The 17,883-nt window shown below is 42.0% G+C and overlaps 1 protein-coding gene across 2 annotated transcripts in view; it reads right to left on the bottom strand.

Annotated features, from left to right (window-relative positions):
- Window positions 1-4,358: 4,358 nt before the first annotated feature.
- The window catches only part of TRAF3IP1 (TRAF3 interacting protein 1), a 47,829-nt gene continuing 34,304 nt past the window's right edge, over window positions 4,359-17,883 (bottom strand). For both annotated transcript variants that reach the window (XM_082483565.1, XM_082483566.1), the window contains 2 exons: window positions 7,474-7,697; window positions 4,359-4,791 (listed from right to left, as the gene is read on the bottom strand). In XM_082483565.1, coding sequence (XP_082339691.1) covers window positions 4,626-4,791; window positions 7,474-7,697 — 390 coding nt within the window. In that variant the 3' untranslated portion in view covers window positions 4,359-4,625. The remainder of the gene's footprint in view (window positions 4,792-7,473; window positions 7,698-17,883) is intronic.

The following is a 17,883-nucleotide window of genomic DNA, read 5'->3' as shown; positions in this document are numbered from 1 at the left end:
GCAAGGTCCCGGAGCTAGCCCACCCCCTTGGACTCTTGTGGTGGAGAAGGATGCATTCCCAAAAGCCCTTGAAACACTCAAGCAGCTCTGCATTCGCTGGGCTTTCTGCAGCCATGGTCCTGCCGCCTTCTGTAACCACAGCACCAGTGTCAGGCTGTGGTGGTTGCCTCCTCAATGGATGGATCCAAAGTGCTTTGGGGAAAAGAAAAAAGAAAAATCATTAGGGCTTTTTAATTTTTAAAGCAAAGCTGTTTGGGAGCCCAGTTTCAATTAGCTTTCAATGGGCTGCATCCCCTAAATCATATAGGGGCTGGCTGGCTGGCTTACAAATGCCAGGCTTTTCTGTACCGACACAGAAATATAGCTAGTGCTTTGCAATTCTGAAGCATTTAAAAGTAATTGGCGTTTTCCCCTTTACGTTCCAAGATGTGCTCATGGGAAGTAACCCAGTAGGCAAGAGACTGTCTCCAAGGCCTCTGAACTATTCTGGCTTCACGAAGGAAGAAATCCAATACAGCAAACTGCAGCGAGGAGTCAGCTGAAAGCAAGAGCAGGCTACAAAGGAAGCAACGTGTCCCTCTCAGTCCTCCTGGCTTAGCAAGCAGAAGGAGTTTCCATCTGCTCTTCAGATCCCCAGCAGCACAGCGACCCAGTATCACTGAGCCAGACCAGAGGTAGCTACAGCAAGATCAGGCACTAGCTCAGTGGAGTGGAGAAACCCACATCTGACTTGTGGACATATGTGCCAGGACTGCATTGGAGACAGTACGTCCTGGGTTGCACACACATGATCAGGACTTTCAGATTTCAAGGTAAAAATAATGACACTGGTGTTCCTTTTGCCCAAGCTGGTGAGGATAATGAGATGTGAACAGTGGTCGAGCTGTCCTCCCGGGTCAGCAGGCCACCTGGAGAAGAGACAAACCACACAGCATTCACCTCCGAGGCTGAAACACAAACACTCCAGGGCCAGCTCTGGTAAAAGCTGCTTGTTTGCAGAACTGTTAATTCCACATCTACGTGCCTCCAAGCATAACCATGTCCCACCAGGACAAAAACAAGAGTAAGCTCTACCCCTGAGCGACCTGGTTGTATCAGATAACCCATCTCCATCTGCAGGGTACCAGTGAGGAGCAAGAATTTGGGGGAGAAGGAGTTTGCAGAGCCTGCTACCCCAGAGCATCTACCTATGTGATGGGTGAGGAACCCTGGCAGATAGCCTCCATGAGATAGGAAGAGACACCTGATCTTGTAGCTAAGGTGTGGGATCTGAGACTGAAGGACTGGTAAACTCATGGGTGGGTAAGATAAATCTCGCAACTTCAGACACCAGCAAAGTAAACAGCCTTACCTGAGCTTTCTTGCTACTCTTGCAGACAACACAGAGAAACAGGCTTTCCTAGGAAGCCCTATTTTTGAGCTCAGCCTAACAATGAAGTGAAATGAAGAATGCTGAAGAAGTGGGCTGAATCTAGAAGCAGCTTAGATGGCCAGAATATTTGTACTCTGGACACCTAGCACTGGTGTCTCTCGAATTGAGAGGTGAGGTTCCAGGCAAACAGGGCGTCCCTCACAACCACAGTTGGACCCTCCAGTACCTAAACTCTACCCGCCTCCCATTTCACACACCTCAACCCTTCTGGCTTCCTTTCCCCTGCACCGCTGAACACAGAACTAAGCCTCTTCCATTCCCACCCTAGGGAAGCGTCCAACACCCAGAGTACTCACTGATGTCCTGAGATAGAGACCTCTAAGCTCACCCCACCATCCCCTTCCAGCCTCCTCTGCTCCTGGACCCAAGTCCTCCTGATCTGGGGAGGTCCTGTTGCTCCAACGGTGTCCCTCGCTGGCTAGCCACTGTGTTTCGGAATCCTGCCAGCAACTCTACCTTTTCAGCTGAGAAATATTCCGCAGCCTTAACCCAGAGGGGCTGGCAGCCACCTCCTGACCTGCACGAGAGAGGAATGTCAGGCACGTCGTGAAATACAAGTCCTGCTTCCCAGAACTGTCAGGCTCCATTAGCGCCAGAGGGGCCTGACAATGTAAGGTTTTTAAACCCCAAACCGCCACACTAGCAAAGTTTCCCTTGCTAATGAACCACCCACAAGCTGAAACACAAGCCCAAGGCACAGGCAAGGCAGCGTGCAAGAGATGCAGGCAGACGTGCACGCAGAGACATTCTTCTATATCCATTTTCAGAGAGGCTCTTCTCCCCTACATAAAGCACAGCTGTTTATTTGCTTTTTCGGTGCTGCATCCTCAACCTGCCTTAAAGTCAAACCAAGCCTCAGCTCCAAGACAGTAGCTTTGTTCCATAGTACTGGAAAACAAAGCAAACCTAGACAGAGGGCCAGCTAAGACTGCAGGAGACATTAGACATGTTATTAAACCCTAACACTAACCAGTTCTTGTTTGAAGTGGTATTTGATGCAGAAAGCATAAGAAAACAGGTGCATAAAGATGCAAGAAGCCATCCTTAAGGTCTCCCAGGAACCAAATCAGTGCCTCCAAGCCCCAGCTTTATATGAGCCCTAGGGCTTTCCACCCTGACTCAGGGGATAGTCACTTATAACGCAAGGACAGATGAGTGCATGGGTCACATTACCACGCGAAGAGCGTGCAGCACCCATCAGCAGGTGGAAGACAAAGAGAGGGGGTCTGGCGAAGGGAGTTTTGTGAAATGGAGTAGCTGAGGGAAAGGAAAAGTCATAATTTAAATCCTGTTTAACCCAGGACAGACTGAAATCACTTCATGTCCCTGAAGAACACCTGAAACACCCTGCTACTGGTCTCCGCTTACTGCTTTCCTGCCAGTGCCGTGCTCCAGCAGCACTGCGCTGGAGGGAGGTCTTGTCTGTGGATGCAGACAAGATGCGTGGGAGAGGCACCAAGGGGGCGGCAAAGGCTGGAGGACTGGTAACAAATCTCTGTGGTTTTAAAGGGTGGCTTCTAGCTGTGGCAACAGAAGCACCAAGGGACAAGGGGCTCATGGGGTCACACACCAGCTAAGCAGGGGTCTGAGCAATCCAACCAAACCAGTATTTTTTGATGCAAGTATTTAAAGGGAGAAGGGAGGGAGCATTCTGAAGTTATATATTGACCACGTAGGCTTTCACCATCAGTTCTGGGCTCTGGGGATTCTGGTGGACATCCTAAACCCCTTTTCCTTTGTGTGATGAGACCCAGGATGCAGTGGACAGGCTCCAACCCTGGGTAAGAAGCAGTGCACCACAGAAGAGGGTTGCAATGCAAGGCTGGGTCACTGCAGGAGTCATGCCTCTCTAGACCCTACTCAGAATATTGCTTCAGCATTTAAGCTTAGATATTTAAATAATAAAAATAAGTGACAAGATCATAGTGTCATGTGCTGTTAAGAATAAATCAGAATATTTCTCCTATTCCTTCACAAGTCCCCTACATCCTCTCCACCCCCACCAAAACCCCACACAGCACAGCATCCTGCCCTTTAAAAGGTCTGTATTTAACATACTAAATACTCACGCTATTTGCTGATGATCCATTTGGTATGTTTTTCAAGGTCCAGATACTGGAAAAAGAAACCAAATAAAAAAAAAAACCCACACAGATTTGCCAATCAAAGATGGAAAAAAAAAGGACACTAGCACTTCATACACAATCCAAACAACATGGGAGGAGAAGATGTTCTCGCACATCATAAAAATCTTGAGAGAACAGCCTTGCAGGGGACTAAAGCCTTCTGTGCTCAGTGCAGTATCAGAAAGTTGTGTCTATGCTAATATGCTTTGCAGATTTAGGAATAAGTGAAGCTAGACTCTAATGTGCAGTACACTCAAGAGGTCATTAGGAAAACAGTACAGACATCTGCAGTTAACTAAAAAAATCAGTGGAATTATTCATGTACAAAAAGTTACAGGAACGTGCATTTGGGAGGAAACAGGTACTTAAACTAATCCTTTCCAAATGAACATATGCAATAAAAATGGAATTAACACCTGTGCAGATAAAATACTTCTGCTCCCCTACACGGTGATGCTCGTAGTGCATTTTCAGTTGCTCCTAATAAGATTCCTGATAGCTCTGAAAACATGACATCATCTCTGTAATGGTGCAAAGAACTGCAAGTTGGACAAGGCTTTACTTCTTGATCTTGTGGCATTGTTTTGTAGATAATTTTCCCTGTTAATAACAAACAGGATTTAGGAACCTCCTGACCTGCAGGAGTTTGGAACATTTTTTTAAGGGGGCAAAACAAGTATCTAATACCCATTTTTCATGACAGCGTGTTTAAAAGTAACCTCAGTGGAAATGAGAAGGAGATGCAGAGAAAACTGGCTCAGAAACTGTGCTCAACAAGCAGCAGAAGAGGGCTGTGAAGACCTGGTGAGTAACAGTGGTTCACATCTAAACAAACAAGTTATTTTAATAGCTCAGCAACTTGAGCATTCAAATGAATATAATTTTATCCTGGGTAATATCAACATCTAAAGATCAATGCAATAATGGGGTTTTATACAATTTTTAGGCTTCTGGTCCCTAAACATTTTATATCTAAACAAGGCATATCTTAGTTTTTCTCTTCTATTTTGTTTTCATTTGGTAGGAATGTCAGTCAGTCCCAAGGCTTTTTTTTGTCTTCCTCTTCTTCACCTTCTTGAAGACAGGTTTATGCTAAGAACCATCCTCCGGATTTTTTCTTCGTTCTTTAAAATATTAGCTTTTACAGCACAGATCTTGTCTTGCTGGTCTTTAATCAACTGTTCCAGTTCAGCCAGATCAGCTTTTAATGGTTCTACAGCACTGTCTGTGATGCTGAAAGAAATACAAAGAGCATGATGTTATTGGAAACATTATACCGCTTCTGCCTCTAAGAAAGTATATTCAATACCTGAAAGTTTGCAAAGAATTTAAATTGTGCCCACCCTTCCTGAAAGAAAGTTTAGAAAGAGAACAAAGGCATAGCTAACAACATGGACAAACAATAATACTGGTCAAGAGAGATCACCCACAACTCAACAGTAAAGTCACTTCTTGGCTAATCTATCTTTTCCGCTAAAATCTCTTTGCTTTGCAGTTATTTCACCCCAAACTATGTATACATCAAGCACTACTTTCATGTTACTCAGCCAAAAGCTGCAACTGCCTGGCCTAGGGATGAAGCAGCACCTAACTCTGCGGGACAGAACACAACAAGGACCAGAGAAGCTGCGGATGCTCCATCTTTGGAAGTGTTCAAAGTTGGGTTTGACGGGACTTCGAGCAACCTGATCTAGTGAAAGATGTCCCTGCCCATGGCAGAGGGGTTGGACTAGATGATTTTTAAAGGTCCCTTCCAATCCAAACCTTTCTATGACACCCACCTTTTACAGGGGGCCCCAGGTCCTACCATGATACACATGGTAACAGCCATGCCTCCAGGCCTCGTCACAAGAGCTTAAATGAGAGAAGCACATGGCAGAGGAGGACAAATACAACTGCTGTGGAGGTTGCTGGCCTGCTACCAGCTATTTCTTGCAATAAACCAGCAAGCCAGCAGCAAGACACCAGCAGCTGCCAGCAGCACCACGCTGCAGCAGGTAGACATCTGAGAGGAGGCAAGGTACATGAAAACTGTCCCATCACTAGCTGTTGACAAGGGCAGGCAATCCCACACTAATAGGAAATTTAATAAATCCCATGCTAATAAACCACAAGTACACTGATACATCTTAAGTGAATGGGGTGTTTGGCTTTAAAACAAATGTGCCCCCTTTCTGTAATGCTTTGCTGATCTTCAGGAACACTGCACAGCCAGGGAAATGACAGACTGAACTAGCTTGCTGTCATTCTGAATTACCCAGTCAGTTTGAGGACTCATTTGCTAAAGTATGCATCTCAAAATCATTTAGCTTTCCCCTCCTTTCTACCACATTAGCATAAATCACAAAAAGCTTCGCTAGAAGTTGCGCTAACATTTCCCCAATGGGATCCTTCAATTGTCTTTCACAGAAGCAAAGAAAACAAAGACATGCATCCAAATTCCAGTACATATGGGAAGCATTGTTTTCTTCATGTCTGATACTCTGTAATTCTTTCCCGAAGCACTGGACATGCCTTAGCACTACACTGATCTGATTAGGATCTCGTACAAAACCTTGTGAAGTGCTAGGATACACTGTGGCAGTCTTAGCTTGTGGAAGGGAACTGAGTGGCTCTGCTGAAGGGATGCTAGCCTGCTCGCAGTCTCACATGAAACAGCTGGCCATTGTAACTCTTGGTTTGACATAAATCTGCAAGCAAAATCAACTGGGCAGTTCCTTCTTCCCACTCCCTCTCTCCCTCTGCACCAATGTCAAGGAGACAGTCTTGTCCTCAGCACACTTTGCCTGGGAACTCAGGGGATGTACGAAGCCAGCGAAGCATGTACAGTCACTGGGCTGGGAAACCAGCCGAAGTATAAATGACTTGTTTGGCAAAGTCCAAGTGGATCCGCTGAGTAAGAACATGCCTGGAGAAAGGCCTGAGACTTGCTCCCTGTCACTAGGTGTGGTGAAAAGGCTAGTGACTCAATGCCTCAGTTTCTCCAAGCGTAAAATAAAGCCAAACACCATTTCCTTTCTCTTTGCAGGCTTTGTATATTCAGAGCCCAACCAGAGTGTTAAAGCCTGTCAAGGTTTTGGGATAGAAGGTGCTATGTAAGTGCAAGGAATTAACATCATTACACTTTATATGTGAACCAAAGCCCTAATTCCCACCCCAGCCAGTGGACTAAGCCAGTAGCTGTAAATTTCCAACATTTAACACATTGCTACCTACCAAGATAGGACTTAGCTAAGAATACCACACACACTTGCTGCTGCATGAATGAAGCACGTGGATTCAGGGAGCAGCAAATCTATCTAGGCTGACTGCGAATTCAAGATCGGTATCTAGCTCATGTTTAAGATCAGAGGACACACAACTGGAAGGGACATTCTGTTTTCAAGGAGCATAAAGACACATTGGTGAGACAAGTAAGGTCAAAGAAATTTTTTCTAGGCTTGACCTCCTTGTTTTTATTATGCACGTCACCTCCACTCTCCTGGCTTTCCAATGTTTGTTTTTAACCTTGCACAGAAAACAACTGTTACTGACACCACTGCAGAACACTCTGAATTCAGTAGCATAAAGAGAGAAGGTTGCGATTCAGGAATCCACTTCTAGTCCAGATTCAAAACCTAGTTTGTTTATTAAGGTCTTCACCCATTGCTCCTTATATATTTGTGAGAACAAAACATCAAACCCTCTCACCTCACATTAACATTTGCATCTCTGCTGTCACATACATCTCATGAAACTGAGATGAAAAGACCTTAAGACTTTAACACTTCAAAAAACAATTCAGACTGCAAAAAACTCTCCCCAAACCACAAAAATGACTAACAAATTTGCTTTGAAAAGTGAGCAAAACTCTCCCCTCTCCTAAAACCAGAAATCTGTCTTGAGAGATAAATCAAACTCCCTGATGACACTCACCTTTGCTCTTTCTGTAGAGCTTCTGCATGCTGTCTGTTCTCGTGCCGCCACATCTGCAACTCGTTCTTCATGGCATCCATGTCTTCCTGAATGTAATCCATGATTCTGCCAAGCGTAAGGGCACTCCGGCACAGAGTCTGAATAGATACCTGAAACTTCTCAATTTCTTTGGCTACCAAGTCTCTCTCTTTCTTCCTAGCTGCTTCCGATACAAAAGGCTTCTCCTAATGGAAAGGATGAATAAGAAAGCAAGTATCAAAACTAGGAAAAATGCTTGTTGCGCATGAGGTATTGAATGAAGAATGCTTTAAAGACTGCTAACTGAAGTATCTGGAGAAATGTTTACGACAGTCTGCAATAAAAGAGAAGAAATGAAGCAACAGCTGAGCAGTAGATAAGCAGAAAGTGTACCATCTCCAGGTCACCATTGCTACAGAGGACTGCTACAAAACTGCAATAGCATCAGCAATATGAAATTGCTTTTCAGATCACAAGTGTACAAAAGTAAAATTAGTCTTTGATCCCCAAAATGATCCCACTGATGTTCTCATTCTCAATGCAATCTTTCCCAAAGCAGTGGGTGTAGAGGGGCAGGAGGGGAAGAAGCTCCTTCGCATTCAGTCATGGTTTACTTCAAGCTATTTCTATATATTGAAAGGGAAATTTCTGTGGCTTAATGTGGTATCATCATAGAATCATCATAGAATGGTTTAAGTTGGAAAGGACCTTGAAGATCATCGAGTTCCAGCCCCTCTGCCATAGGCAGGGACACCTCTCACTAGACCAGGTTGCCCAAGGCCACAGACGTGTAATAGTTTTGTTATCAAGCTGCTGCTGCCACTGGCAGGGACACCTCTCACTAGACCAGGTTGCCCAAGGCCACAGACATGTAATAGTTTTGTTATCAAGCTGCTGCTGCCACTGGCTGCCAACGCAATCGCCGTGTAAATCGCATATCCATCCATCCATCCTCCCCTGTGCACTCTATGGGGCAAGACTGGACTGTCACTGCCATCACTCCCCAGAGCCCTGTACCAGGACTTGGTGGATTGGCATTTACTCAATACTGCAAGTCACAGTGCATAACGACGCTGAAAAAAAGGTCATATTAAACACCAGAGGAAGATTATTATGAAATCCGAAAGACAGTAATTTGGAGAAACAGAAGCATCCCCACTCGTCATGTTATAGGCTACCGTGCCATGAACATTCATTGGACCTGCTCGCCAGTGTTTTGCTGTTACCTGGAAGTTACAGCAGATGCTGAAGAGCACAGCCTCCTTCTAGTTCTCTAAATCACTGCCTTCAAGATGCTTCTCTCCCTCCCCTGTGTGTATCTGGATTTCCAGCTTCTAATGCTGGTCCTAATAATAGCACTTCATGCTGCACAGCTAAAATAGACGTCGGTTATTCCATGCCTTGTATTTCTGTTAACAGTGGCTGTAAAATCATGCAGGCTGCAGATGTGGCCTCAATAAACTCCACTACTCAAAACTAATTTGGTCTTGTGCACACTTCCCTCATGTGCAGCCAGCAGAGTCTCTGTGGTCAATCTCCTGAAGCCTACTAGCTTACTGCAAGTTGAATAGAGGGAAAGTGTCTGCGAAAGCGGCAAAGTCACGAAGAGCAAAAAGATGCCATAAAAAGAGCAGCGATGCCACATTACTGTAACAATCTCATTCCAGGAAAGCCTTCCCTGAAAACAACAATCACCATTAAAGAACAGTCTGCTGGGTTTTTTCTCCCCCCTCAAGAAAAACAATCTAAGTTTTCTTTCTTTCCAAGAGCCCTACAGGTCAAATTCCCAAACTGAGTTTTTCTTTAAGACACACAAAGCTTTAAGTGAAGTTTATTTAAAATCATTTTGGTCATTTAATGTATGCTGGAAAACTAGAAAGGTCTTTCTCTACCACCTCAACCACAGGATCAACCAATTCCTAAGCACAGTTCCTAGCGGCTATATAAACACAGAGGTGGCAGTGTGCTTCTCTCTCGTGCTGGGACACCAAATCTACCCCGCTATCCCCTCCTGCCCTCCTACCCAATTGGCCTGTCTTCCTGTGCGAGCTGTGGGCTGTTTGTTCAGCTGCATTTGGAGGCAGCAGGGACTACTGCCAAACACATTTCAGCAGCCCTTGGCTTACTGATGAACTCAGATATATATATATATATATATTTTAGAAAAATACTTCTAAAGATTTGAAGGCTGAGATTTACTTATGTCTGATGCTTGTGTTTTACCACACACGCAGTGCATGAAAACTGTGGGACTTCTGAGTTTACTGCGATTTTACAATGTTAAAGTTGTTTAATTAGGAACTGGGCTGAAGTGACAAATGCTGCTGAACTTGTGACCTTCGCTTCCTAAGTCAATTCACGAGTGCTGGCTAAACTGTTAAAAATAACACTCATCCTAATTCCTTCTCACTCGATGGATACCTCTCTCACAGAAGCAGGTGTTTCATTATACTACATTACATAAAACATGTTATTTAGATACTTTCTGGAGCCATCCATGTGTTCGCTATCCTTTAGAACACAAAGACAAAAGCACTGCTTCTTGACCCATTTAATCCCCCCGTGAGCTGGTAAGCACCCTCGTTCCAAGCACAGCTGCTAAAGGTTGAGCAGTTCTCCCCTGGGTCTCCTCCTCAGCCAGCCTCTGAGCACAATAGCCAATGGTGTTCCCATGGACCTTGTCAGGCTGCTTTTCCCTACTGATCTTGCAGCTCCCCAGAGAAGAGAGCTTTTGCTTGGGTGCCCTTGGAGTCACAGATGACAGGACAGGGTCCTGCACACCAGCCATTTATTAGGGCTCAGCACACATCTCAGGTTGACAAAAGTTTCTCTCCTGGAAATATTTTTTTGCCTCACTGCCTTGCTGCAGCTAGTAAAGGTGTATGAACAGATCTGCATGCTCACAGTGTTTCAAAACCCTTTGCTCTCTATTCTGTTTTCCTAGTCCTTGCTACATGTTCTGCCGCACCAAAGCCATAGGGAAACCTTAATCCACAGCACCATACTTTGCACATGTAATTGGGAAGTTACCTATAAAGACAATCACCTTCAGTTCAGCAGCAGAGTTGTATCATATCCAACAGCTTCCCAGGATGAAGTTCCATTGCCTTGTTTTTCATCTCCTGCTAAGTGCACCAAACCCTTACCACTTTCCCCCAGTATAAGAAGCCACAGCCAAAAGGTTGTTGTATTTAAGGGTAACGAAGCTGGTGAAGGGTCTTGAGAATAAGTCTTATAAGGAGTGGCTGAGGGACTTGGGGTTGTTTAGTCTGAAGAAAAGGAGGCTGAGGGGAGACCTTATTGCTCTCTACAACTACCTGAAAGGAGGTTGCAGAGAGGCGGGTGTTGGTCTCTTCTCACAAGTTACAACAAAATCCCACAATTCTGTAAACAAGGAAACTGGAACTGTATACTTTAAAACATAGATCCAGCTAATAATTTGAAATATTCCATGCTAAAATACAGAGCTTCTTGAAAAGCTCAAGTGAAAATAAACCACCATGGAGTATTTTTTATGAATCGGGCAGATGCCCTTAAAGTGTATTAGTAAATATTCAAAAATAACTTTAATGTCCCTGTAACTCCAACATACTCTTTGTACAGTTCAATTCTTCAAAACTGACATAAAAAGGACAAAATATTATCCCATCCAAAGTAATTTCAAGTATTGAAACATACTATTACTAAAAATCTATTAAATACTATTCGGACTTAAACAGGTACATCAATAGGCTTGTTAAAAAAAAATAAAAACACCCATGTCTTTCAAACGCATACTATATGATATCCACGTGGTGTAAGAACATGCAAGAGTTTTTTAGTGTATCTCTCTAAAGGAAAAGCACTTAAATTTCAAGCTCCCAAGAAAAATTTCCCAACACCTGAAGGTGCAGTAGCTCAACTGCCATATTGTTGTCCCTCCTCACACGAGTTAAAAAATAACCATCAATTCTTTCTTTCATGTCACTAACACTTGTACTACCAAGATGCCATCTTATTTCTCCTGCAGTCTACAGAAAGCTGACCTCAGGACAGAGAATTATCACCATGAAGCTCTCAAGCACTATCAGCTATTGCTTATGATAAGTAATTAAGGTGGTGGGGAAGCCATACTGTCTGTGCTCAGTTTCATAGTTACAGTTATGGGTTAAAATCTACGTGGGACACTCTTTTAAATCACTAAGAATTATAGCAGATGGTTTATTACAACAGGCAACGTGGGTGGTAAGAGTCCTGAATGCCACCTTTCCTCATTTTACACAAACATGTAACAGGATATATTCAGTTTTAAGAAAAATGCCAGAATCAGAATTGTTCCAGTCTATTTAATTAGGCCATACACCTCAATGAACTCTCCTTTCACAAAAGCTCAAGAACCAATAAATTATCCCCATATAAAAGACTATATCACTTCTGTAGGCCCAACATGCTTCCTTTCCTTCGTGTTTTTCATAAAGCACCAAGATAAATGTTTATTTTGGATTCCAGGGAAAAAATCTGCCTTTCCCATTACCTCAACGTGAACAGAACACAACACGGCCTCGGATGCAGGGACCTGAGAAATTAAAAAGGAGGAATTTTTTTTTCATCAATAAAGGGGAAATTATCAACAGGGCTCCAGAACCCACCAGAATTTACTTGTGTTTAATTTACCCTCGCTAAAGCAATTAGTATAAATATTGCAGTGTGCACAGCTCCATAAAAATGGATCATTCACAAGGCATCCATTTCCGAGAGCTGGGCTGTTGAGGGCATTTGAAGTGTCTGACATCTACTATGCTAAAGAGTAGATGTTTGAAACCCACTGTTTGAAAAGTTTATTTCTAGAAACAGTATTTGCTTACTTTTATATAGCTTCTCCTTTGTTTCCATTTTTTAATTGACAGTTTTAAAATAGGAATCAAATTAGAACAAACATCCATCAAGCACTTTATAGTTTCTACAGCCCCTTTTAACTATTATATTGTGTCCTATTATGAAAACAGACCCAAATAATCATAGTTTTATTGACCTATACCATTTCCCCCCTACCTCTTTCTATAAGACAGGACAGAAACTTCATTTTGGACAAGTAATTTTGATACATTCAATGCAAAAACAACAAGGTGGGTTTTTTATTGTACAAATTATTTTTTGATCATAAAGATTGTTTTCTTTTCCTGGTTTTTACAGAGTCTGCATTTTAAGTAGATTGTAACTATCCACTAGGGATCACCGTAAGAAACTCTTTCACAGAAACACAGGGAAAACAGTAAATGTTAAATCATTTCAAATGAACAGGATGCTTTTTCTGCTTATGCCAGGTACCAAGTTCAGTAACAGGCCAAGGAATTGGAGACACAATGTTCTTTGCTGTTAGATTTACCAGAGTTAGTCTGACCTGCTTCTGAGTTGGAAGGCACCAAAAGAAAATGAAAGGATAGCTCTTTAAAAGCAGCGTTTTTCTTCTTTTTAGGGGGGTGGGGTGGTGTTTTTTTTCCCCAGTTCACATTAGATTCCTCTAAAAAGAGCTGATTTTTTCAGACATACATAAACACTCCACCTCAGCCTCTACAGCGAGTCTGCCTTACTTCACATTCAGTCTGCATTGGGGAGAAGTCAGCTCATAAAGCCTCACATATTTGGTGCAGTATTCAGCATGCTAAGCAGAATCCTATAAGTCTGACCACACACACGCCGAGAGACAGCTCTAACGGTAATTAACGACAGCAGATAGTATTAATTTAGCCATAATGGCATACTGGGTGCCAGTCCTGCCCAGCTTGCGTTTTCTGCTCACACTTCTGAAACTCTGGGTCTATGACATCCTTCTCTTGAATCAGCCGCCTCTTTCCTGTTCAAAAAGGATCTGCAATGAACAGGTTCCTTGTGTCAACCAACTGCTTTCACACTGATCTATGCCCCAGAAGAATATCCCAGCCAAATCCACTGATAAGCTTCTTGGAGTACGTGAAATTCATTTGTACTGTGTCCTAATCACATTCCTGCTACACAACTGATGCACTGCATCCTCTCCTAGGGACGGAAATCACAGCTGTCTCAATGTCCTTTTTTCTGTTTAACATATCCATCTGCTGTCTCATGTTGTATTTTTACTGTACCCACAGGAGAGAACATTCTGTGTGCAAAGACCACAGCAAAGGAGCCATGATATCAGGAATATCACAAGAGTGACAGAAAACCTGTTCCTGTGTTCACACCTTGTAACACAATTACTTGGGGAACACAGTTTTTTCCCCTGAGAGCTGGTAGTAGCGTAACAAGGACACTCACACATACGTTCACGCAAGTTAAGCTCTTACGGTGCTTGCCCATAACCAGACTGCTGTGTACAGTTATTTTTGAGGAATTGCATGCTTGCACCAAAAATTTCTCACTGCAGCTTTATTCAGATCACTGCGTTAACATCACATCATCATAAACAGAGCTGTCACAAAAAGATGAAAGTCCTTCTGCAGGTAACTCCTATTAAATTTTACTGTCAGCATTTCTTATGACATATTAAGCTGGCAGGATGCTGAGAAGCTATGGTCTTGAGTGGTGAGCCTCTTCAAAATACTTTGAATACCCATTTGGTGGGGCATATGAATACATCTGGTTAACATGACACATTACTAATTGCATTGACTGGAGGGGACACCCAATGTCATGCAGCTGATGTATTAATGTAAAAATCAATGACCTGAAGAACTTTAAACAAACAGAATCAGCAATGACTGTATTTGTTCTAAGCTTAGAAGTACATACTTAATTTATCACATTTGTAATTAAAGTTAATATTATCCAGGTGCTAAGCTATTTAATATCACTTGTTCCTAGTACAAACCTCAAAGCTGTTTCTTTTCTGAAGCCTGTGAACTGTATTTGGTAGTGCAAAGATGGGAATTCTGTGATCCCACTTGCTTAAACTATTTAATAACCTGCCTACATTTTCCACACATCAAATAAATGAAGTGGAATACAAAATGTAACATCTGTTTCTTTCTCTGTTTAACATTAGAGGGTTAGATTCTAAACAAATACATTTAGGAAGTCTTTTTAGGAATTTGTTAGGCTGAACACAGCTAATCAAGGCAGAAAAATCTTGTGTATTTCCAGAATGACCTCTTTGTTTGACCTGAAAATTGTGTATATTATTTTAAGTTTCTGCACATGCAAAATCTAGATGATGAAAGTCCCAGTCTTCTTTTCTTTCCTCTTCTTTTTCTTTATTAAAGTGTCTTAAAAAGCAAATGCATGTTTGGGAAACGCAGCTCATAAAAGGTTTCAGAAGAATGCTTTTAACACAAATAAATGCTCCTCAGCACTCAGCAGTTAGAAGCAAAGGTGTGAAACATCCCCAAGAGTTCACCAGTGTTACATTTGGATTAAGTGTTAATTCACCAGCTTCACCTAATTTCTAGTTGATTAATCCACAATAAATCAGGCAGATCCATTGAACATTTTTTTGGTGAATACTGGATTCAACAATATATTAGCCAAAAGTTCCAGCACTCAGACTACAAACATTTTTTTTCTCCCTTCGTTTTCGCAGCTGGCAGAAGAAGGTGTCTTTAAAGACTAATGAATATAACTGGGAAAGTATTTCATTTATTTTGTATGTACTGAATAATTCAACAAAATGAGGGAAGATGAACATTCTTACTGACAGACACAAAGATAACCTTAATTTCATCAGATGTAATTTCCCAAAGCACATATTCTTTCAAATTTTCACTGGACTTTTGGTTACCTTACTCCAAAATACAATTGTACAATTACATTTTACTCTCCAATGCATAATACGTTTTGGAATACAGTTGCATACTGATGTAGAAGATATTTCTTTTGGACAGTTTGATGGAAAACAAATTAAATAAAAGAGCTGACAGTCTGGGGAGAAATGGTCAAATCCCAGACTGATACTACTTCCCAGCAGACTGCAGAGCTAGACCTGGCACAAAACCTACGGCCATTTGAACACAGCACACTGGCCAGAGTTCATTGACCCGTTCTCGCAGTCCCATCAACATAACAGGACGTGGTTCCACTTGCCTGCCTAGACCATTTGGCTGGAATAAACCACTTGAAACTCTTCCTTCTTTTTAATTACTTTTGCTGTGTCTCTCCAAAGAGATTCCACAGACCAGTAACTATTCCTCCCAAAATTGCTGGTCTGCAGTCTCGCAAGAATAAATCTTGCTACTGCCTTCCTCGTGATGTTAGGAACATCCCTCAGAGATGAGACATGCTCATGATGCTGGGGCCACACGAGCCCGCCAGACCCCGACCTGCTCCCCTCTGCATATCTGGTCCCTGAAACATTCCCAGAGGCAACACCACCAAGTAAAAAATGTATTTTTTATTTTTACTGTCTCCTGCGTCACAGTGCCTCTATCCTCTAAAATAAATTCCCAGGATTCAGTAATGTCTCCAGCTCATGTTTTCTGAACTACATCTCTCAAGTCCCAGTCACTATCTCCGAGCACTTTTAATCATCTCTTCCATTGATTTTTTCCTCCGCTAGCAAGAAAACTACACTTCTCCTCTCTGGATCATGATGACTTCTTCAACATAATTTGAAAAGCAGTAGCAGCAAAAGAAACCTACTGCAGTAGCAGCCAGCTGCTTGGATATGAGATCAGATGATATTCCAGGAGCTTAGTGTTGCATGCAGGTTTTCACGTGATGGACTAGGAAGTCAGCATGTTTTTTTCCAGAACTAGTTGTCTATTATCAGCGCTGCTAACACAGATCAGTGCTTGAAAAGATGCAACAAAAGACAAACAAGGACTGAATGAATGTTTTAGAGACTCAAAATAGGCAATGGAACTAAATGGTTATTATAAAAGGACACAATTGCCCACATGAATTTAAAAAAAAAATCTAAAGGGTTAAAAGGAAATCGTTTTAGTTAGTTACTCTTATTCAGAAAAAAAAATAAAACAAAACAAAACAAAAAAACAGAAGATTTAGCACAAACACCAGAGGAAGCTTCCAGAGCATGAAACCCATGCAGTTTTGTAAACCCTCCCTCATTGTCCCTTTCTATGTTCAGTGCTTAATTTGACAGGACACAAGACTGAGCAGTACAGCTTACAGCACAGTTATGTACTGGTGGAAGACATTATTAAATGAACGACTAATGCTGTCCCAAAACTTAGTCTCGAGACTGATGATTCAACAGCACCACCTAGTTATAAAACCAGGAACAGGAACAGCTGTATCTCTTGTTCCTGCAAGTGCCAGCTCAACATGCACTCTAGTAATGAGCTTTAGAGCTACTGCATAAACAGAGTAATATTAACTTTTAACCCTTCTTTTCTCCAAATAGTTCTATAAAGACAGAACTTATTCAAGCAGGCAAATTTTCACATCGGACAAATTCATTAGAAATAGCCAACAGTGTTTCAATGATCAGTATGCATACGCTAAAAGCTGCACATTTATAATAAACAGTATATAATCCAGCAAGTGCAAAAAAGCTGTAACTATTCGTAACAGATTACAAACAGGAAAACTAAGGGTGTTTTCCTATTTTAAGAATTCATTTCCCTCTATAATCTCAGCCCTTGCAATACATAAGAGGAATTTTTTTTCCAGCCAAGCAGGCCCGGATCTCAGATAGTCCCAAACTTCAGACAGGAAGATAATCCCCCAAGGGTCTGAGATCTGCCAACCCAACTTTTTCAGCTTGCTGGGGAAGGAATGAAAAGGCTGGTCTGTGTGGCAGCATAACCCATTACTACTGGACACAAAAGCATATGGGAGTATCTTTAAGAGAATTATTGATTTTACCCTCCCAAAATTCCAATCCTAAAAGTTAACACTGTGTCACTTTTGCTGCAGATTGTAGAAGCAATTATAGTCATAAAAGTTCTAGGTAAGACCAGGTTTTTAAAACAGTCTACTATCTACCATAGTTTTAGTCCCTCAGGGACTTTTTTTTTTTCCTGCTGTACACTTTGCTCATAACCTGTCATAATATCATCACTCATTGCCAAATTACTATAGTTGATAAAGCCAAAAGAGGCAGTCAAGTGGTCAAGGCTTCAAAAGTTATTACTGATTTCAACCAGATATTTCAAAGAGCTTCATGCTGTGTGAAAAGCTGAACTCCTGAGGTCCGTGTTGCATCATCTTAAAACAGTATGCTGAAATATAGATCATTCTTGAAAAAAAAAATATATTGTAAAAACCTACAATACTGAATTAACATTAAAAAAAAAGAGAGAAAATGTGATTGGAATTGAAGATTTAAGAGTTCATAAAATGCGCTCCCCTTTCCAAAACATTATGTACCTGTCTGTATTTTTATAATAGCACTCTGCACTGCATTCTTCAGTGCTTCCTCACCAGCATATCAAACTAGCTCAGTGATTTAGAAACTTTCCAAAGGACCAATGGATCAGA

The sequence above is a fragment of the Vanellus vanellus genome (assembly GCF_965231255.1).
Source record: "Vanellus vanellus genome assembly, chromosome: 5".
Lineage (NCBI taxonomy): Eukaryota > Metazoa > Chordata > Aves > Charadriiformes > Charadriidae > Vanellus > Vanellus vanellus.
Note: the sequence above shows the minus strand (reverse complement) of the source record. Positions and strands in the feature narration are given on the sequence as shown.